The sequence below is a fragment of the Apteryx rowi genome, unplaced genomic scaffold, assembly GCF_003343035.1.
Source record: "Apteryx rowi isolate R43461 unplaced genomic scaffold, aptRow1 scaffold_160, whole genome shotgun sequence".
Lineage (NCBI taxonomy): Eukaryota > Metazoa > Chordata > Aves > Apterygiformes > Apterygidae > Apteryx > Apteryx rowi.
The window spans coordinates 1,017,033-1,039,855 of NW_020447864.1; the positions used below are offsets into that span (position 1 = coordinate 1,017,033).

General features: G+C 35.2%; 1 protein-coding gene across 1 annotated transcript in view; it reads right to left on the reverse strand.

Moving 5' to 3' along the window:
• DNAH8 (dynein axonemal heavy chain 8) overlaps positions 1–22,823 on the reverse strand; it is a 163,211-nt gene that overhangs the window by 126,267 nt on the left and 14,121 nt on the right. Inside the window, exons 10-21 of the mRNA XM_026059841.1 lie at positions 20,597–20,704; positions 17,565–17,666; positions 13,821–13,967; positions 12,778–12,975; positions 11,792–11,868; positions 11,249–11,348; positions 8,901–9,020; positions 7,471–7,606; positions 6,322–6,509; positions 5,134–5,214; positions 2,828–2,944; positions 160–279 (exon numbers count right to left, since the gene is read on the reverse strand). Of these exons, the coding sequence (XP_025915626.1) occupies positions 160–279; positions 2,828–2,944; positions 5,134–5,214; positions 6,322–6,509; positions 7,471–7,606; positions 8,901–9,020; positions 11,249–11,348; positions 11,792–11,868; positions 12,778–12,975; positions 13,821–13,967; positions 17,565–17,666; positions 20,597–20,704 (1,494 nt within the window). The remainder of the gene's footprint in view (positions 1–159; positions 280–2,827; positions 2,945–5,133; positions 5,215–6,321; positions 6,510–7,470; positions 7,607–8,900; positions 9,021–11,248; positions 11,349–11,791; positions 11,869–12,777; positions 12,976–13,820; positions 13,968–17,564; positions 17,667–20,596; positions 20,705–22,823) is intronic.

Below are 22,823 nucleotides of genomic sequence, written 5' to 3' on the forward strand. Positions count from 1 at the left end.
TAAAATATAAATTTTATAATGATGTAGAATATTTTAATCAAAAAAATATATACTGTATTTCTCTAGTGAGAATAATTCTTTTCTAGATGTACATTAATTATGGCTTGTTTTCTAAATGTGCTCAAGAATTCAGGCTCAAGGATGTAAAGTGGCACATACCTCATTGCAGGTCAACATATCCTCTACTTTAGTAGGACCATCTCTTGGTAAAACAATTAAAAGAGTATTTGATATTTCTTTTAATATTAAATCAATCTGCACTTCACTTAAATCGTTAATCTAAAAATGGAAAATCATATTAATACCGTACCATCATCTTTAAAACATGATGTATCATCATTTACAGAATTGTAAGATATATACACTACGTTTTGTAGAGAAATAAAATCATATCTCTCTATGCAGTGAAAACACAAAAGCCTTAAATGGTAGACATTCCTCTTAGAAAGGGTATTTGAAGCAGCAGGACAGAAAAAAAAAAAGGTAAAAATACTAACACAAAAGACCTTAAGATCAGAGAAGCTGAGAAAAAAAAAAAAGCAAAGCAAATGCCTCATGAGTTATGGTAATTCAGGGGATATTTACAAGGGCTAAATACAGTCTGCTCTTACTGTGAATCATCCTCTCTCTCCATTAACTACAGAGGGAATCCAGGAAGACAAGTACCCTACACAAAATTTAGCCTTTGTCAATATCTTCCATTGCAGACAATCTGCAATATGAATAGCAGAACAGACATAAATCTGGAAATAGTCTGTTTATTATTGTTACAGAAAACAAAAATTAGATTGCTGAGAGCACACGTATTCATATCCTGCATAGTGTGATAAAACAATTCTAAAAACAGTAGTATTGTGCACAATTTCATTTCAGCCAGTCCTTTAAAAACAAAATCCTGTAATTCTTAAGCAGCTGCCAGTTCCCTGCTGGGCAACTGAGACATAGGAATCCTTGAGAAAGCAATATCTTCAGAGGTGTTAGGGTTTCCATCTATTTCTTCCTTCACAGATTTCTAGCTATCAGCATTATATTTTGATATTCATTCTGAGATGGCACAAGCCAAGACTACTTCTGCACCATAACAACAACTGTCTAATATCTGACTGAGCTTCTCTTGACAGCTCTTTGAGACTATCAGCCTTGGAGATTAGATGACAGAGTCGAAAATGGAAAGAATTCCCTCCTATGCCCTGAGAACCACATCAAATGTGGCCCTGAAACTAAGAGTAGATGTTTAAATTTGTTTTTCTTCTGGCCTGAAAGTCTGGGAATTGGCTAGAGTAGAAGAGGGCTCATGCTGCATGATTTTATCCATGCTAGATCTATAGAGGGGCTCACGGCAGTGATGAAAGATTCCTGGAGAAAGTTTGCTGTCATAACAGCAATTTTAAGTAGACTGGAAATAAGAGTAAGTCAGCCTCCAGACCATTCCAGCTATATAGGATACACTGATAGATTAAATAAAACAGAGTAACAAATCAAGATATGYTAATATAGGATGATTGGCTTCTTGTTCATGATCTTGCTGGCCATGCTTCCAGTTGCAAGACAAAGGGGATTTGCTGTGACTTGCTTCATGGTTTAGTCTTCAATTCCTATCCTGTTTGYGATCAGACTATCTTTTCACTGGGTTTTTGTTTCCAAATTACAGCATTATTAGCATCCAGGCAATGATATTTAAATGGACTGGTCATGGCAGAATCCAAGTAAAACGACTTCTGTCCAATTTTTAACTTCTTAGCTAAGAAATTCTGTGATATCCTGTCTCTAGTTTGTCACAGTATCATTCATGCCTTTGTTTTACATCATTTCTCACTTGTTTAGAGTATCCTATGCACAGTAATCAAGGGTCTGACTGAGTTTACATCTCTTTGTATTGATATGGGAAGGGAAAGAAAGTCAGAGAAAGTACACAACCTACACATTTAAGGAAAATAGAGTGTATCACCAAAAGATATGATTATTTCAGTATATTCAGGCTCAGAGAATTGCTGTTTTCTTACAAGGCCCAATTTTTTTTTTTAGCTTGGGGTTTCAGTGGCAAACAGAGCACTTAACCATAATTATGTTCTTCTTCCATACAGAAAAAGAAGTGGATACACCCATCAGCTACTAGCAATCCTCTACCACAGGGGAGACAATTTATCATGCTGGTAGGAGAGATCATAGCCATACAGTTCAACAGTAAAGCCAGAAAGACAATCTGAATATCAAGTGCAAGCTGAAGCCCTATATAGTGAAAAGAAAAAGAACCAATACAAGTCTTCAAGCATCTTAAGGGAATCAGAAAAAGAATTCAGAAACTATCAAGCAAACATTAAGAGASGAAAGAAGCACAAGACTCAGACAGCACAGAAATAACTGTGAAGGAAAAGGACACTCTCCTCCATTATTGCATGGATTGCACAGAGAATACGGTTTCACAGCATGCCTGCTATTAATACTGTTAATGCTAAAAAAATTCTCCACTGGACAGTTTACATAGAGATATCTTCTCTGCAACTGTGCATATGGACAATCACACAAAAGAGAAGTAGAGGTTGACTCTGAAAAGCAATCACAGACAGAATTTGAGGACAACAGGTGCAAATATATTGTACTGAAAGAACAGAAGCTAAGTCCAAACATTTGAGGGCAATAATAGGAGAGAATCATTGAGAACTTCATTCTTCAAAAAAGAATATGCTTTAAAAAAATAAAAGGTCTATGTATTTCAAGTGGTACAAAACAAACTAAGCACAGATTAATTTGTAATATGAAGAGCAGTGTACTTGAAATAATTTCTCTAAACTGTCATTTCATTTAGATAGTGATCAAACATGTATACCTTTTTCAAGAGCTGTTTATACATATACAGAACTTCGTCAACTTCTTGAAAGAAACTGTCCAGTGTCAAAGATGACCAAGTCAACATGGTAAGTCCTTGCCTCAACACAGCTTCCATCTAAGCATAAAAATATGATTATTTCATAGATTAAAATAAGCTTAGTAGAAGTGTAATTTAAAACAAAAACTGTTATTATTAGAATCACTGATGTCACTGATAAAAAGCAAGAGTTGTGTCTACATTTTGTAAGGAAAGTTTCAAGTTTTCAAGGAAAACTTCAAAGAAAATTATGCAATATTTATGGTCAGGGTATACGTGTGGGGTGTTAATGCACGCTATATTCTCTCTCCACAACTGTCAAGTGTACATGCCACGCAACAAAGATCTTCCCCTTCCTGTCCAGGATAGTATCTATTAGTCATTACCACTACTTCTTAGAATTAAAATTAAAGTTCACTACCACATTTTATAATTTGTACTTTGACCTACATCTCAACCACAGTCAGTAGTTTAATTATTTGTCTTTCAAATTCCTAATGATATTTTTCATTCCTCCCTTTTTGAATCACATCCAGATTCTCTCCAAGTTTTATTGTTATTGCTTCTGTAATATTTTAAAAACCCTCCCTTCCCTACTACTTTCCTTACTAAATTCTTGGTTACCCCATAGTCTGTCTCTTCTGGATTTCTGTCATCTCCAAGATGTTCAGCATGCAGCCGATATCAGCTCCTTTTCCTGTCACTGCATCACCTACATCAAGGTCCTTCAATCACTGCAGATCCTGTACCCCCACGGGAGATGGGACTCTGAGGAAAAGGAGGTCCTGTACTACTGCCAGGCCTTGAAAAKTAAACTTTCCAGCCTCTCTTGTAGAGATCCCCTGAAATTCTTACCATGCACTCAAGAACTTCTCACTGATTTCCCAGTCTACTACCACCACAATTTTAAATGTTGAAAAAGTTTGAGCTAGTTCCACTCATACTTAACTCTGAATAGCCACCTTTCACATCTGCTCTTTCATCTTGATATTTACTAAATTGCTGCCTGGACTTCATCTACTTCTTTCATCCTATTGTTTCTTTTTGCTATATCTATACTGCAGCTAAAACAATGAATTTGGCTCATATAGACATACAAAGACCAGCAAATACAGATATTGCTATCATCCTAATATATACTTCAGGTGTTTTTGTGGAATATACGGAACTCTACAATGCTGGGTTGATACCTTTACTAACAACTAATTTAGCTAGCCTAGAAAGAGTTTAAGGTACCGAATGAGTTGTTGTCAAATTATGATAACAATGTAGACATAGGTTAGATATGCTCATTCCATCTTCACATTTGTGCTTTTCTCCCTATGTTCTGTTTATGACTGGAATGATACCCTCCTTCCTATAAACTGAAGACTTCTTGTCCTTCTTCAAAAGCCATTGTCACATTACTTCTATCATCTTCTTCTACTCCTGTTGTTCATACTTTACTCACCCTTTTCTTGTACCAATTGTTTCTTCTAAAATACAGAAGYGTACAATTCCCTCTACAGTATAATCATATTTACAGTGTTATCACTGAAGTGGTGACTACTTTATCCCTCTGTCTTTTAAAATTTAACTCTTAAAAGTGAGGACAAATTTTTGTTTCTCACATTTTGGTATGCACTGATTATGCGGTCACAAACTTATGCAAAGTCTGAAAACTTCTGATGTTAGTATTTACAATTAAAAAAAAAAAAGAAGAGTTAATCAGAGCAACTTATTTCTACATACATACATTTGCAAGGGCCTAACAAAACAAAAATGGTTTACAGGATAGACATTCTGCAGCTCCAGTAAAAGGGTACCTTTAGCATAGTACATAACTTTTCTGCATCACTGAAGTTACAAACACAATTCCCATGGCTAATAATTCTCCCCAAGCAAAGACAAAGGCATTTAGTATTTCAGCAAAAAGGAAAGCTTACTTTCCGATGAAAACGTCTAAACTGAAATAATGCTGATTTACTAACATGCGAAAGGCAGAGATCTATGTAGATGAATACATCCTCCAAATCCATATTCTTTGTTCTACTGGGTTTACATCTCATAGACATTCAAATTATTCTACTGTACTACATGTTATTTGAGCATTGTATAAGGGATTCAAAGAGCAAATTTTATGTAATTTTATACTGACTCTTCAAGATTTTACTAAAATTCATGGAATTCACAACATACATATCCCTAAATGTTTTAAAATTATAAAGTATTACAAAGTTATTCTAACTTCTTCTGAAGTGTACTGAAGTTCATTTAGCAATACTAACCTTCTTCATTTTTGGTGCCATTAAGTTTACAAAAACTGTTGGTGTTTCTTGACACAAATCTTCATAACATTGGAGAAGACCCTGTTAATTATTAGAGAAGGTTAATTTCAAGAATATTTTAAGTACTTTTTTTACTGAAGCAAACAGCCTGATATACAAAAAAAAAAAAAAATCAGAAAAGATAAGGAAGGTTGTATAGGAATACTGTTGAAAACATGTATTAAGTGTAGAAATTTACACAGGCAGTACATACCTATGTAAATCATTTCTGGAAGGTAGTAAAACTGTATCATGTTACATTAATATAACAAGGAGGAATGAAAGCAGCCTTCATACCGTACATTTCTAGTCTCTATCCACAACGGCCATTGAGGCTGAGAGTCATATGCTTCAGACAATTAAAGTCCCATTTATAAACTTAGAGCATCCTTCTGGCTTGTCTTTTTCTTTCTAAGAGTGAGCGCGTGCACACAAGAGAGCGAGCAAGCGTGCCAGAGCGTGCCAAGCTCAAAATCTTGTCTCCCTCATCCCCAAGATATAAGCTTCTTTAAAATTTTAGAGCAAATACTACAACAGGTATCAGAAATATGACTTCTCTGGCAGACATTGCAGAGTTCTTGATGCTTTTGTGGGTCACCATACCTTCTAAAGAAGATTATATAAGAATTCCAAGCTATGCTTCTCAACAACTCCATAAAACTGCTTTTTACTGATTTTCAAAGCTTTTTTACAGTTTGGATAGCTCCAATTGTATCATCACCAGACTACAATCATCATGTCATAGGATATAAAAAGTATATAAAAATATTTATGTATTTGTGTTTTTATGTATTTATTTCTGTATTTAATATTTATTTATATATTTAAGTATTTAAACACTTATGCACACAACAGTTAGGCCCAACAGGCTTTTCAAATGTGGTCCTCTAAGTCTATTTGCACACTTCACAGATTTAATTTCCCCTTAACTACCTGATCCCCAGCTTTATCATGCACCCAGCCTGACAAGCCTTTTTTTTTTTCCCCCTCCTTTCTTCTTCTTCCTTTTACAAATACCTAATAACTCTTACTCCTAGAATAAATGCATTGCTAACGGACAACTATCATAGATTAATCATAAAAAAAACAAAAACAAAACCACAGAAATTATTTCTTTAAAAAAGTAATAGTGACAGTTTTTAAGCTTACCTCTAAATACAACTTGTTTGACTTCAGGTTATTTTCTATTTTTACTATCCTTTTTGCCTGCTCTGGTACTACCAGACYCAACTTTATCATACATTTAGTCTCTCGGACAATCTCTGGAATTTTGGGATCAAAATTAACCAGGAACTTCCCAGTTTTAGGATGACGCACAAGTAGCGTAGCTTGTAATGCTGTAAAGATACTTTTACATTAATTACTAATATAAAAAAACGTTTCTGTTATATAAATTATTATGGAGCACAGATTTCTAACATTTCTGTATACTGATTAAAAATGTGTTGTGTCTTTCAAAATAGCTTCATGCTGCTTTCAGTTAAAGAACTGACTGCCACAGTATCAGCTTTCTGCCATATAAACCTGCTTTTCACGATCTAAACAAGAATCAGATCCAGCATTATTTTTGGCATAATTTTCTGACTCAAGCTAGGAAAAAAATATGAACTACATTTTCTAGGGACCTGGAGACCCCAAACTTTTAAGAGATGCTCAATATCTTACAGGAATACATTCATTCAGAAGATGAATACTTAGGTAGGGATATTCCAGAAATTCAGAACTAAATAAAAGCTCAAAGAGCAGGATTTTTAAATGAACCTCTGTTGACTATGTGATGACAAGATTTTATTCTTATAGATTTACTTGCAGATTTAAAGCCACAAAACTTCTATAATTTACATGAAGAATACACTTCAGAATTTTTTTAAACATAGATTCTCATATAATCTTAAAATATTAAAGCTTGGTTACAATTTTTTTTAGGCATAAAATAATACCTTTTCCAAGAAGGACTGGGATATCCCAACTGTATAAGCTATTATCATGGAAAGAAAACAGGAAAAATTATTAAATAGTATACATGAAAATTTGAATACAAAAATGAATTACTTGGGGCCTTGAACTTCTTTCACTGCGTTTCTTCCAGTTACCTGCCAGTGTACTGAATCTGCAACTCTCTGCATCAAAACCAAGTTTCAAAGCCATGCAGGGACAGAGATTTGTATTATTGGACCTGCTTATTCGATTATGATTAATTTGAACATTTTAAGGGTAAATGAGGCTTAAAGACTTGTCCAATTTGATTTATGTAAACTTAGCATTCAATAACAGCCAATAATGCACTTAATTACTTACCATACTGTAACTGTGAAATTTCCTTCACCCACGCATTATGATAAAGTACCTCAAATTCCACCAATACGTATGAAATTTTGTTGTATAATCGAACAACTGCTTTACATTCTGGACTTGTCAAGATACCTGAATTTTTCTATTAAAACACAGTACATTCAAATTAAAACTTATACCAAAAGAAAAGCACACTAATAGGGTTCTTCTCAGTTTAACTATTTACTATAGATTATTTAAGCTTACAATATCACAAATTATATTTACAGAGTTAAAAACTGTATCAAGTATTTATGATTCAAACTTACAGCATAATGAAATAAAAGAACATGTAAGTAATAAATAATAAATATATAATGCATATGAGATCAACAACTTTATTATGCTGTTACACATCTGTAATTCCTAGTGAAATAGATGCTCAGTTCTATTCAAGACTGAACAGTAACTAAAAAAATATTTTTAAAAATCTTTTTAATAAGTAATGCTACTGGTGTCAGTCTTCTTTGGAGTAGATTTAGGTGATCATTATTCCCATCTAAGGGAAACAGGAAAATAAAAGCCTCCATTGCATAGGAGAAGTTAAGTTAACAGGAGGCCCTGAATACTTTGTATGAGAACCACTCAAACATTTCAAGAAATATTATTGCTTTAGCAGGTCCTAGTAGAGCAAGAATCTGACTATTCCAATAAAGGACACTGCATTGGAACACCAACAAATCTCCAGGGGCCATAAATGTCAAACTTCATGTGGGTGGTACCAATCTTCAGTTGTATGTAAAGTGGGTATAGGAAAGGCCATCTGCAGTGAAGCTGGTGACTGGATTCTCAGTTGCAATACTGTAGCTGTTGTGTGGGTATTTATAATAAGCTTGCTTTTTCAGTGGTACCAGAATATGCACACCAGTCAATTTTAGGTTGTCAGATAGTCCATGTTTTGCCTTGAGCTACTCTTAGCAATGGCTTAGTAAGGAGACATGATTCTCCTTAGAGAATCCTGTGGGGCTAGAGGAATAAAAGAGGTAGATATTTGTTTAAAACACAGGACGTAAGTCTTATTTACAAGCCTCAGTCTTACCCATTATAGACAGAACCAGAAAAAAAAAAAACCCCACACCATTGTCTGGAATTGTGAAATATTTCTTTGGATGATATTTTATCTGAAGACATCAGTGTCAACAATTCAGTGCATATTTCCAAGCTTAGGGTGCTAGTTCAGTGACGTCAAAGAAACACTACATCTTCGACCCACAACAGCGGTTACCATGGAACCTATCTTTATTAACTAGCAATTCACATACAAATACACAGGTTGCCCAGTATATGAGAAGTGACTACATCAAAGACACAAACAGTATGGTCACTCTACAGAAATAAGTTAAATATGGACAGTTCGCTAGTTAACAAAATAATAATTTTTCCTCATGTCAACTTACATGGAAATAGTCAATTGGTTCACTTATCCTCCTGAAAAGCTGCCTTACCCACAGAATCTTTCCTGCTACAGGTGGCATGTTTCGAGCAAGAGGAGGGTCATCTTTCTGAACTTGGTAAAGCTACAGTAAGGACAATATAATTAAACATACAGATTTAAAAAAAAAAAAAAACTGTTGAAGTGTTAGACTCTCTCTAGTTTCATAATTTTTTCCTCCTCCCAAGCTGAAAATTTATATGGACTTACAAGACAGTTCACTGAAAGAAAAAATTGTTTCCTCACATTACTTTTCTGAGATATACACGTTGATACCACTATCATGATTGTCTCCTGTCTTCATTACCTTATGCTGTTTCTTGGCTGTGCTTACATATAACAGGGCCTCAAGTACACCAACAGGTTCTGCAACCCCTTCCATCCCTCCTAGGAGCTGAGCTGCCAATATTCAAGGCCAGGCCCAATATGGTGCAGCTGTGTAACTTTGGATCAGCCCGCTGTGAAAAAGCTGTGTAAGAAAGTGTTGTGAGAAGCCTTGCTGTGGGCTTTCCTCCTTTGCTTGGAAACTGTCCTCAGCAAGGGCCTGAGCTATGCTGTTAACCAGGTTTTACCTGAACAGAAACATCAAAATTGTTCTTCACACCTATGCATCTGACCAACAACTAACGTTTGTTCTTTTCTACTAACTTCCCATCCTTCTGCCTGTAAAGGTTTCTCTGCATACAGCCCATGCTTTTATTTGTTTCCAAGCTAAGAAAAAAAAAAAAGAGGCCCTGTTCACTGAATGGCTGCACTCCAGTAGAGAAAAATTTGGCCTGAAATTATCATATTCCACTTTTGCATTGACAAATCACTTATGCACTTCAGAACCAAAGCTGCAATGGCAACAAGTTTTTATTAAAAGCAACTTACCTTACAAAGGTAAAAACAAATCCAATAATACCTATTGGGTAGTTATAACTATATACGTATAGCATATATATAGTTATATATACACACATATATAGTATTTTATATGTGTGTGTGTGTGTGTGTGTGTGTGTGTGTGTGTGTATATAGTTGTAACTATATGTAAGTGACAGCTTCTTCAACAGACAAAAAGAGAAATATTTGTATTCACCTAACTTCAGGCACTCAAAGTCATGTTGTGATTGCATCATCAACAGCAGTACCACTTAAGCAGCCATCACTCTCTTCATTTACTGTCACTTATTCTTGTCCCTATACTACCTCCTGCACAGTGCCAACAAAAACATGCTAGTGGCCTCAGGGTGAACTGGATAGAGGAACTCATGTGGATGAAAACCCCTCAGAAAATATATTTTTTTTTTGGTTGGGAAAAAGCAGCCAGGGAGGGGGCAGTGATTTTGTAAGCAGGCAGTACTGCTGCAAATATGTTCATCAAATTAAGTCATAACTCAGAGGTTCAGGAGGTCTTATACATAGTAAGCATATAGGCAGAGGAGTCTTTAAAGAGCAGTTCAGAGTAGCTATTGTTTTAAATTACTATTTGGAGGAATCTATCATTCTCTAGTGAGTGCAGAATTTATGGAGGCTTGCCTTCTCATGTGTCACTCATCTGATGGAAGTTACACATCTGTCAGAAAATATTTGCATCCAGCTGGTTTTCCAGATTCCCTTTATACTCATTGAAGAAAATTGCTATTTCAGGGGAATTATTTTAATCCTCAGGTTAACATTTAAAATAGATTAGATGAATTGACTCTAGAAGTACCTATTCCTTTCTTGAGGAGAAAGCTTGTCTAGCTCAGATGCAGACATATACTTCACAGACATCTAAAATCAAGTTAAATGAATCCCAGTCTGTGTATTTAAAGTCAGGTGATGTGAACAGTCCTCGGGAAGTCAAATGCTCTTTTATGCTACAGCCACTCTATACTACACAAATCATGGAAAATTACCTTAAAATGGATATAAAACACCATTTAACCCCATTTTGTATCTATTTTATGCTGTCACAGCATTAGATAATAGCCATAGATAAATGCAAATAAAATGTATAGTCCTCATATAATAAAATACCAAAACATGTATACAAGTGATGTATATAATCAAAAAAAAAAAAAAAAAAAAAAAAAAAAAAAAAGTTGTTGAAGGAGTAACAGCAACAATTTTGGTTTACAAAGCAAAATCTTTATGAACAAATATTTGCCAAAATGGCCTATATATCATATTTGCCTATACACTTTTACACAGGCTGTGTAAACAAGTATGATAAATTAAGCTTTGACAGTCAGTTAATGAAATAGGCAGAAGAATAAATACAATGTTTTCATATTAAAATTCTTATTTTAACATGCTGTTTTAGTTTACTGCAGAGGAATAAAATACCTTTTTAGTAGCTTCAAGTTCTGCTACATAATGTTGAAGAATACAACCAACTGTATGTGTTATTTCTTCTTGAAGAGATGGCATTCTCAGATTTTGAAACCTGCATTGGATTAGAATCAATTACAATTAATTAAAATGAATACATAAAAATGGTATTTCTGAAACAAATGCTCTTGCGGGGGGGGGGGCCTACAGGAATGTCACATGACATGAAAGAAGCACAAATCTAGAAAATGCTTCTGGATCTGGAATTGTTTGCTTTAAGTTCTACCTTGGCTTTTTTTTTTTTTTTTAGGTTCTTCTTTTAATATCTTTATGTATTTACAAAATAAACTGTAATGAAATGAAAAAACAGAATAATATTTTGATGCATATTAGAAAGCTAAAAATCCAAGCTTCTTATAAAGATTACATGGTTAAGAACACCAGTAATGAAGAGTTCTTAATTAGGCCATTAGTTCTGAAATTAGCTGTGTTACATAAATTGTGCTAATCAGTCATTTCAAGTTACTTTAAAATATTTTAAAATATAACTGCCAATACCTTTGAAGTAACTGAAGTGCATTCTGTGAAGACAAAATTCTCCCAAAACAGGTACGCATAAATGTTTGTATTAGCATCTAAAAGATATATAATTTACTACAGATTTTCTAGTCATATAAGAAATTTTCATACTTCAAAATGCTATTAATGCCATTTAAAATTGTCATTTCTTATAAAGCACAAACTGGCAGCCTTAGTTGATCTATGCTGAATATAATAAATAAATATATTAACAGTTAGTGTCAGCTAAGTAATCTCTTAAAATGCCACACAATTTTAGCAAAGAATCAAAGGATAACTTATTCAAAACAGTTGGAACTTTGTTTTGCCCAAGATCTAACCAAGTTATAAACCAGCTTCATCTAGATAATTCTCTCAGGGCCCATGACTTTTATCATTTTAGCTGCACAGCAACTGACCTGCAACAAGAGGACTGAGCACTATGTCTTACAGCTTCCTTTGGAAGGAGGAGAAATTGAAAAAGCCTCCTGTGATCTGTCTGTGAGTCTCATTGGGAATTTGGACCTTAGCCTGGGCACTTGCTACCCTCAATCTTAGAGAACCCAAATATGTAGGCAACATTTGAATCAATTTCCCCTAATCAGTTTCCTTTTTGCACTCTGAGTGCACATGTGGCTCCTAGCCACATGTCAAAACTCTGTATGTAACACTGCACTGCAGTGGAACTTGACACTTTACTTCTGAGAAAGCAGGCAATTATTTGATTTCTTTTCAAAGATGTAGGCATCTGAAGCTAAGGATCTCTAAATATCTTCAAAGGCAAGCAATTTAAGAGTTAAGTAAAAAGCCATTATAATAACTTTTGAAATGTGGAAGCATATCTTAACAAATTCTATCAGAAAGCACAAAAAGAAAAACAATGTACTCTATTCACAGTCCAAAGTCTCACTGGCATCCAGGGAGATACTGAGTTAATAGCGATGACATTTCTCCCCAAGTACATCATAGATAGCAATATTACTTACCTCTAAACCTTCAATTTTTGCCATAAAGTCCATAAAATCCACATCAAATTCTGTTTTTCGTGGATCAAGGATGTCATATTGTTTCTTTTGAACACTTTGGTAGATATTTTTGAATTTTACTGCCATAATATCTAACCCTTCAATGGTAGACATACTCAGTGCAGAAAAAGTTTGCACAATAGTTATCATCTCTGTAATCTGAAATATAAAAATCATACTCATGCTCCTAATAAATTATTTATTTACAAACTAAAACCTGAGTAAAGTAGACTAAACAATAAACAGTCCTCTCAAACAGACTACTGCACTCAGAAATGGTAAAGGTGTTTTTTTTTTCTCCCCCTTCAGTTTTGACTGTTTGATTAAACGGCATAATATTGAAAAAAAGAGTTAAAACGTGACACACATATCGATGATGTGAAGAGTTTTCACAATATAAAAAAGCCACCACAAAGATTTGTGTGTATATATTGCATGATAAGGAAAAATGTCAAAGAACCTCAGAATCTTTACCTTGTAATAACTGCCCCATTATCCTCTTTTTATCCCTCTTCTGATCTTATTCTGCACCTAAGAGCAGCTATGATCTTTTCCATGTAGGCTCTACCAATGCTAATTTAAAATCCTTTCATCAGGTTAGCAAGCCAAATGTTAAGACTACACCAAACAGAAACATCAGAAGATCAGTGTTTGGTGGTAACAGGAGTTTTAATGACTTAGGACACCGTTCGAAAAAGACAAAAGCAGGATATGAGGTGGGATATTAGTCACTTAACTTTAAACCTGCAAGAATAGGGGTCTAAATCTAGATTAATTAGGTAACTAACATACTAACAGGAAGAAAATTCAGAAGGACACTGCAAACTAATTGGCTAAAACATTGGCATGAACTACTCTCTGGAAGTGCCTAATTTCTCTCAATAAAGAGTTACAAACTCCCTCATAGGATGATTAGGAGCATCTAAAGCTGAGTCCATCTTTTGCACAGTTGTTTAAAATACCCGTTTTTCTCTACTAATAGTAACAGCTTGCAGCATACTTACTTTTTCTAATCTTCTACAAAATGCTTCAAATTTTCCAAAAATGTACATCTCCGATACTTCAAATGTCTTTTCTCCTAGAGTTTCCAAAATCTGTTGCCTTGTTTTATGAAAGCATTTCTGATATTCTTTCAACAGAAAAATGCAGTCCTAAGAAGTTAAGAAACAAATATCATACTCATTATGCTATGCTTATGGGTGAGAGACTGGGGAACAGTCACCCCAAGCCCACTGTCATTGCTAAGCAGTTAATTATCAGTGAGTCTAGTTACACTAAACAGCTAGTAATGACTTATGTACACTGTTTTTCTTTCTTGTTTGTAGCAATATTTGTAACATATTGACACAGAGCTATACAGTCCAGTGAAAGACATAACACAGGGAAATGAAGCACCAAAAGCGCAGGAAAGTGTTAGTTCTTGTTAAAGCAAAGAATTGTTTAGAGGCCAGTTAAGAGCAGGTGATGAGTCCTGTTAAAAAAACAGAAAAGAAAAAAAGAAAGAGAGAGACAGAGAGAGAGATTTCAATATTTAAGAAAAAACATTATTTTACTTAAGAACGGCCAGATTTTCCCTTGGATAATGAAGAAACAGAATGAAATTTAGCATAAAAGTAGTCCATTTGGACCTCAGAGGACTTAAAGGAAATTGTTTATAAGAGCTAAAGAATTCCACCAAAATGGTCTGGAAGTGACCTGAAATTTGAATCTAACAAGTTTAGCTACAAGAAGCAGCCTTATTCAAGGAAACTTCTTTGAAAGAATTACCTGAAGAGCACAGAGCTACAGAGAGACATGGAGCAACAGCCAGGCAAATTGGAATATGTAGCTTTTAGTAATCTAATACCCAATCATTTGCTATCATTTTTCACCAGATCTGATGACAACGTGCCAGTCTACTTCTAAAAAGGGAAAAGAAAGGAAGAAGGGGGCACTAGATAAGGCAAAGAACAAGATAGTTCTTGGGCAAACCTTCAAAACTGCTATGTTGGATTCTCTGGCACTGCAGCTGCTGCCTCTCCCCAGTTTTGGGCGGTCTATGAGCAGAGTTTTTAAACATGAAAAAGGTTGAAGCTTCTGGCTATCACAGGGCAGATGAGATAAAAATGTTTTTTTACCTCCCAAGGAGGAAAATGCCCAAAGATGAAATAGTTGTCCCAGAAGATTTAAAGCAGCACAGGATCTCACCAGTCAAGGAGGATCAAAAGGGAAATCCACTAAGTAGGCATTTCCTTTAACAGACCCACTCTCTGCATTTAGGATGGTCTTAGGCACTACAAGAGCAAAGGCAAGAGTCCTTGAGACTGTACCCATATCCCACTTCAGCAATGTTGAAAATACCGCCTGGAAAGACTATTTAGAAAATTCTCCCCAGTGGCAATGGAAAGCAGATTTGGAAAAAGAGGTCACTTGTCCAAGAGCTTGAAATCACAGCTAGTTTGAAATCATGCCTTGTAGTTGACAACTCTGAGTTAAAGTGAGACTGAAGAATAACCCCTCTTTCTCAGTTGTTTAAATATTTAGGCAAATATTACAACATTATCAGATGTAAAAGTTATGATTGGTGAGAAATGCAAAAAAGTCTACAATCACATGAGCATGAAATCTTCGATCAGTCCTTGGAAGACAGAAAACAGATTTTATCGCAATGTACAGGCAGTCAACAGAATGTCTAAATATATAGACATATGTAACCACTGGCCATGAATGACAGGAAACAAGAAAAGGTTCTGCTTTCTCACTGAAAGAAGTGTTAAGATCTTCAAGAACATACATATACTGGAAGGAAAACTGATCACCACAGTAACAAATTGGGCTTATATTTCTCTCATACATGATAAATGAGGGCTTCCCAGCTGTAGAAGTCACTGAATGACCTCAATAAGATAAACAATTAGAGTCATATCACTCCATTATGTTAGGGGACAGATATTGGATACATCTTTATTCTGCATCTCTGGACCTCATTTTTAAGGAACTATGAAATCCCATGCCTTTCAGGATAAGACAGGAAGCCAACAGTTGAGGTCTGGTAGAGAAGGTGGAAATTAAGTCAGTGTTGGAAAGCAGTAACCCAACAGTTGGGTTTAAGCACATTGTATGTGTTTAATTTGTTTTTTGTATGTTCCCATCACCTGAAGAAGAGGAAGACTGCCTTGGCATTTAACTTTCATGAAGTGCCAAGGAAATCTGGTATTGGAGGGAGCTACTATAACAAACAAAGGGGGTTCTATTCAAGTGACAGTATCCCAGTGGCAGTGGAAGATACCACCTCAGAGATCCTCAAGAGGGAAGAATGTGGATTACGCAGGATCACAAAATTCCTCGGTCCCAAACATGGTGAAGATGCCAATTCCAAAGGCAGTGAAGGATCAGCATGATAAAGGTGAGGTCATTTTAATTTAACAAATGTCAGTGGGTTAAGAAATGGGAAAACACTCAAGGCATCATGAAAGAAAACAGGGAAGAAGAAGTATTTGAAACACTTCCCTGGTGGGTAAGACCCATCTCATTTACCTGTACCATCATCAAAATATAAGCTTCTGGAGCCTTTGAAGCCCTTTCTTTGGCATCTCTTAGAAGTTGTTTCCCTATCAGTTCCAGCCTTGAGAAGATACATTCCTGCTTCCCTTTATTTTTTATACAAATTAGCTGATATATCTTGATTATTAATAACCAAAAGTACACAAGGCTACTATAATGATGCCAAAGAGAGGGTCACTGATAAAGATGGATCTAATCAGTGTTGACCAGGAGTTTGTTGTGCACCTCAGGATTTGAGGAAGCTCAGAATCCCTTCCAAAAACAATCTTTCCAAGCCATATTAGCGTGATTAAACTAATTCTAGTATACAGAACAATACAATTAGATCACCTCAGATGCACCATCAGACTTTTACCAGCTTGAAAGCTCTTTGATTCCTTACCTTTTCTTCTCACCACACATTTTATTTCTCTCACTAACCATTTTCTCAGTGACAATACTCTTGTTTTTCCTCCTGTGCTGTTTTCCAACAGCTTTAATATCCCCCTCCCTACAGCCTCTATTATCTTGCTCTTTTTCTTTCCAATTTATCTAGCGTTCAAGAGGTCATTTTCCTATCTTGCTACTTTTACAGTATTGCTTATGCTCTAAAATCCTTTCAGTGGCTTCCCATATGTTTTCTTTCAATTTCCAAACTTCATTCTCACTTTGAAAATACTGTTTTTCCTTCCTACATGGCACTCTACCAGATCTTGTTTTTCTTTCTTTGTCAGTAACCTGTTCCCATCCTCTTTATGTTTTATTTCATATTACTAGTGAGGCTGAAATAAGCCTCTCTTCTTGTGCATCATACGTCCTTACCCTGCATCTCCCAAATTTTTTCCCCTCAACTTGCTTTATCTGCTCTTCCTATTCACTCAGCTTTGTTTCAGTTTTTTTTGAATTGCTTACTATTCTTTAATGATGTATTGTTATTTGTTTTAGATATCCTCCCTTTTTATCTGTTACCTTCAAGTTCTATAGTTACTTTGAGTTGTAAACTATATATTTAATAATTGTTTCTCTTCTAAATTTTATAAAATATATATTTGTTTTTAAGAGTAATATTTAACCTTGAAGCACTGACTTAGGAGGAAATTTTTAATCACACTGAATTATAGAATTCTAAATAATACTTGATTAGAGAGCTGCCCTTCATTAAGTATACAATTATCAGTAAATATCAATAGGCAATCAGTTAAAATATCAAAAAACAAAATACAAACCTTAATTTTGCTAATGACTATTGGCGTCTCCTGCTCCCATACATGAGACAAGCCACCATCTGTAATATATGCTTTACATGTTGTGACCATTTGATTTGTAACCTAGTGCAGACAAATGTAAACAAGTAGGTCTCAAGCTTATAAGGAAATTTACTTGTTTCTCAAAATCAGACAAAACTCCCACATGCCTGTCTTAGTACAATCAAAGTTCATATAAATTTTATCTATGGGAATAATACAGGCTAAATATTATGTATGTAAGCTGAACATCCTATAGAAAGTCTTAAAACATCCCCAGAAGTATGCTTAAGTGTCTGAAAAGTATTTGTGAATGCATATAATTTATAAGCACAGCCATATACACACATAAACACAACATGTCACCAACCATAACTCAAGAGCAAAGAGAAAAGTTATTTAACTCTAACTAATCTTCACTTATGTTGTCACTGTTACACTCTGTAATGTACCCTTATTTAAACACTGCCATTTAAACAACTTCCTATCCTAGCAATATCCCTTTGCCTTGGTCTCCTATGGCTATGCAAAGGAGAGAACATTCTTCTACTTCCCAACTATGGGAATCCAAAATTTTGTGAGGACAGAGAGACTGGAGTACAGGATGTGAATGCAGATATAAATAACATCTCAGAACAGCTACAGGTAGATAACCTTTTTTATCCATTAAATACTGTGGAAAATTCAAAACAATTCTCTCCACACATCTACTCTATAGGCAGGTCTTAAGAGTCTGTAACTGAGTAAAGACCAAAAAATCGCCCCACTTTAAAAGCAGCCTCAGGCTGTATTACAATAACTGGTGAAGCTGTAAATAGGACTCTAGCGTCATCTCTGGTGATCTTTAAATAGAAACCCCTAGTGAGGGGGGGCTGGAGGATGGGCACTTAAGCTACTTGAGGTTGGGTGAAAAAGCTTGGATTGAAATAGGCTTTTTTCCATGCTATTTCATAGCGCAACTTCATGCAACTAGTTAATCTGTAAATTAGCCTCTGTAGTGAAATGCTCAGTTCCTTTCACCGTGGAGTAAAAGATACTAATAGCAAGTGTCAATGTACAAAGACAATTATATAATAGTCAATATAAAAAGCAATACTGTAGAATCCATACCTAATACCTGATATACGGAGAACAGCCTCAGCCATGGACAGTCTCAGAAAAAGTCTTAGAAAAAGCATGCTTTTCTTAATGTCCTAGTTCGAATTCAATTCTGACAATGTAAAGCGTCACTTTACATTAAAACATGCGGTGCTGTAAGGGCTATACTTTTTTTTAAAAGAAAGTGGTGTAATGGGGACTATGAATTTCCCCTATATCCTTACTTGAGGAGATAGCTAACAGAAATGCCACATTCATTGGCAGACAAAGAAAGAAACAGGTTGTCAGAGACTCAAAGGGCTTGCCAATTATGGATAGAAGGACAAGGTTCGAGTCTCACCAGGACTCCAAGTTCCTGATGAAAAAACTGCACAAAAAGCTAGACAAATGCTTAGCCGATTTACAAGACAGTTGCCTAAACTGTCTCAACCACCTTAACAGCTCTTAGAACCAACCCTGTGATAGGAAAGCCATAGTGAACAGGGAACTGAGATGACATCTTATATGCCGAGACACACAGCTATGCCCCCTCCTTAAGGGAGGAAATGAATTTGTGTCTTACAAGAGACATGATTCTCTGCTCACCCTACAGTTTGTTCCCACAGAACTGAACTTTCATCTTCTTCCTAATTTGTAACTCAAGCTGTCACAGTTACGTATCTTTACCAACACCATCCAATTTAACAGCGGATTAAAAAAAAAGAGTAACAAGTTATATGCTAAGAAAACAGCTGTCCCAAAGAAGAAATCTAAGAAATCTATCCTTTCAAGATAAGGTGTGTGTGTGKGKGGGGGGGAAATCACTCCTCAGGTCTGTTCTGAAAGCAACATGAAAAGAAAAGGAGCCCAAAGTCAAGCTTACTATTTGTGTCAGTATCCACACTGCTGTACAATATCACAGCCCAAAGAGTAAGGGGGTCTGAAAACACTTTTTTATGAGGAAATCCCCTTTCATTAAGGCTGAAATCTAGGATGAAATCTGTATGTAAGGGATATGATAACTCCATATTTAAGAGGATTCTGTCTTTTATTTAAAGTAAGAAGTTCAATATTATAATTTAAGTTTGCTGTTCTTCAGAATGGGAAATGAACCACTGATTGAATCCTGACCTGAATGAAAGAATGACAGAAGTTGGTAGTATAATGTATCCAAAAAAAGTTCTTATGAAAACAAACATGCTTTCATAAAAGGGGAGAGACTATAACTGAGTATCAAAACAATTAACCTGAGCAATTTCCTTTTGCAAAAAGGGGAGTCAAGAACAACAATCTTAGAGAACTTTTCCTCTTGCAGCTTTCAAGCAAACTGATTTGTTACATTTTTAGGTTGCAGATACAGCATAATTTAGTTACAAAGAATTTCTTCTTTATTCTAAAACCATTTTACAAAGCATCTTTTGCCACAGTGACTATCTGGATCCTGACATTGACATTGCTATAGATATCTAGCCAGTCTTAATTTTGGGTTTAAGATAGCATAGTTTATCGCCTGGGATTTGATTAACTTTTCAAGGATGACCTGTTTCTGAAACAAGAATATTTTCATCTTTCACATTTTTTAAGGAATAGCAGAGTCAGACTGACAGTCTTCCGCTTAGTTATGTCTTCAAGGCTGGTACTAGAAGAATTTTAGGGAGTCAGTGATTTAGTGAAAAACTGAGTAGGTGTCATGAAACTCAGATCAAGAGGTTTATCAAGAAGATAAAAATTTGAATTTGCTGAATCAAGAATATTAACAAATTTCTTTCTGGAATACAAGTCTCTACTGTCCTCTCCTGATCAACAGACTTCTCTTCCTTTCCCTCGCAGGCATTCACTATTACTTCTTTTTAACAGATGTCCTACTGATTTAAACAAAAATTTTTTTCCCAGCAAAAAATCACAATTTTTATAATCACTATACTTAATATGTTTACCTTTATAAACAATGATGTCATTCTCTCAGAAGTATTGTAATATCTTGAAACACTGTGAATCATTCGTATAGCATTTATCAAATTTTGTATTCCATGTGTCATCGATACCTTAAAGCAGAGTTTTGAGAAAAATTTTACTTTTCTAATCTTAGCATTTCCTATTCAGAAATACTAAATGACATTTTTCCTTAAATCACATTAACTGATCCTCAAAATGTCATTGCATCTTACCAAAATGTTTCTTGTAAAAAAAGCTAATTACGCTCAATAATTTTTAAGGTAATCTTAACTAATAAAAACAATAAAACTCACATGATTTTGTCAGAAATCAGATCAGAGATTCATAAAAACAGTTTTAATATGTTATTTTGATGATCAAAACTGAACATTGATTTAAACAGTAAAGTTTTCATTTTTCAGCACAAAAGGAGGTATTTTTCTGACAGCTAACAATGGCTTTCCTTGATTAATACTTTGGTTTTCCTTCAAGTACAGCTGTTAAATATATGCTGTGCAGTTACACTGTGATAGCAATCATTATGCTAAATGTTTCATTCAGACATTTCACAGAACTCATGAAATAACTGTCAGAATGTTCACTTCATTAAACATTTAAGAGCGCCTAATTCATTCAATCATCACATAAAATACCTAAATCTTTCATGCATTTCATGATATGACTGTTCATATCATTAAAATGAAACTATGACATTACAGGTATTTTGTAATTCAACCACTTCCAAAGTATTTCCAAAAAATGGTTAACAATGATAATCCATTAACAATATCCAGAAATTGTAGAGAATTTGCTATTTTTAATTACCAAGTAGATATCAAATAAGCCTGAGCATTCTTGTAAGTGCAATTACAACTGACTACAATATGTATCACATTACATGCAACACAATGTCTTCTGAAGGAGGTTACTGGATAAGATCTTCTCATTTGTTAACTGATCACTAGTACAGAGGGCTCAGCTCAAAAAAGGAATTTTATTAAAAGCACGAGCAGCATCCAAAGTATATGGTACCACTGGAGGAACACTAATTGCTTAGAAAGTACCGAAAAACATTTCTTTATGTCCACAGTATTCTTTAGTCATGAATCAAGGCTACCAGCAAATTATTCATATTTCCTTAATGCAGATATAAAATTTGATAACATAGTGACACTGAAAAATTTTCCAAAAATACAGTTTAAAGAAGAATCTCAACGGTATTATGGGAATATTGAGGATACTTACTTAAAACTCTTAAGTACTTAAATATGCAAATATCATAAGAGGCATGCAAATATCATAAGTCCCTCAACTCCTTCAGTCTTGAGTGACAGAAAAGAAACACTCCCATAGATCTATTTCAGAACAGACAAGAAAATCTTAGATGAACTTGGAAAACAGAGAAATTCACTATTTCATGGTAGGTGTCAGCTTCCTCACAAAAAAGAAGGCACAGAGAAGCAAACATCCCCTAAAAAGATCCAGGAAGAGGACAGACACAGTAATTAATCCCACAAAGACCAATAAATTAATTCCTTATGGTGAAACCAAAGGGATTGTTTGGCTCAATGCCAAGAAGCAACAAAGGGTACCTACCTTTTACCTACAAAACCACTTCCACTGCTTTGGAGAAAAAGCAGAAGACAGGCCTGAAATTCACATCTTTAGCACTTAAAGTGCTACTGAGAAGAGCTACACACTGATAACTGCGCCACTGCAAACTCAGCCTGGTAAAGGCACCATCATCTGATAAAGTATAAGGAAGAAGACTCATCTCCACTTCATGCTGCTTCATAGTGCAGCCTTCAATGACTGCATTTCCCAGGGCCTGGATGATGCTGACAGTCAGATACAAAGACGGAGTGCAAAGCTACAGAGGTAGCTTTYCAGGTGTCAGCCCTCAAGACTAAAGGCAGTTTATGCCAAATTTAACAATTTCTGTAGCACTAGAAGACATGACAGAGCAAATCAATGTCCAAGACCGAAAGATCCTGTCAACAGGGGTAAATCTACACTGGGGAAGAAAAGGCACTGAAATACAAAGTTGCTGAACAGCAAGTTACTAAATAAGGAAAGGCAAAAGGCATGATTTTGTAGTGCTTTATTTCAGTAAAGTTGATGAGAATGTCCTTGTCAGCAAGTGACCAGCCTAAGCAAACAGGTGAGAAGCTAACACAATGTTGCAGGCCTAGAAAGGCTCAGTTCTATAACCCACATGAGGTGTGAAGG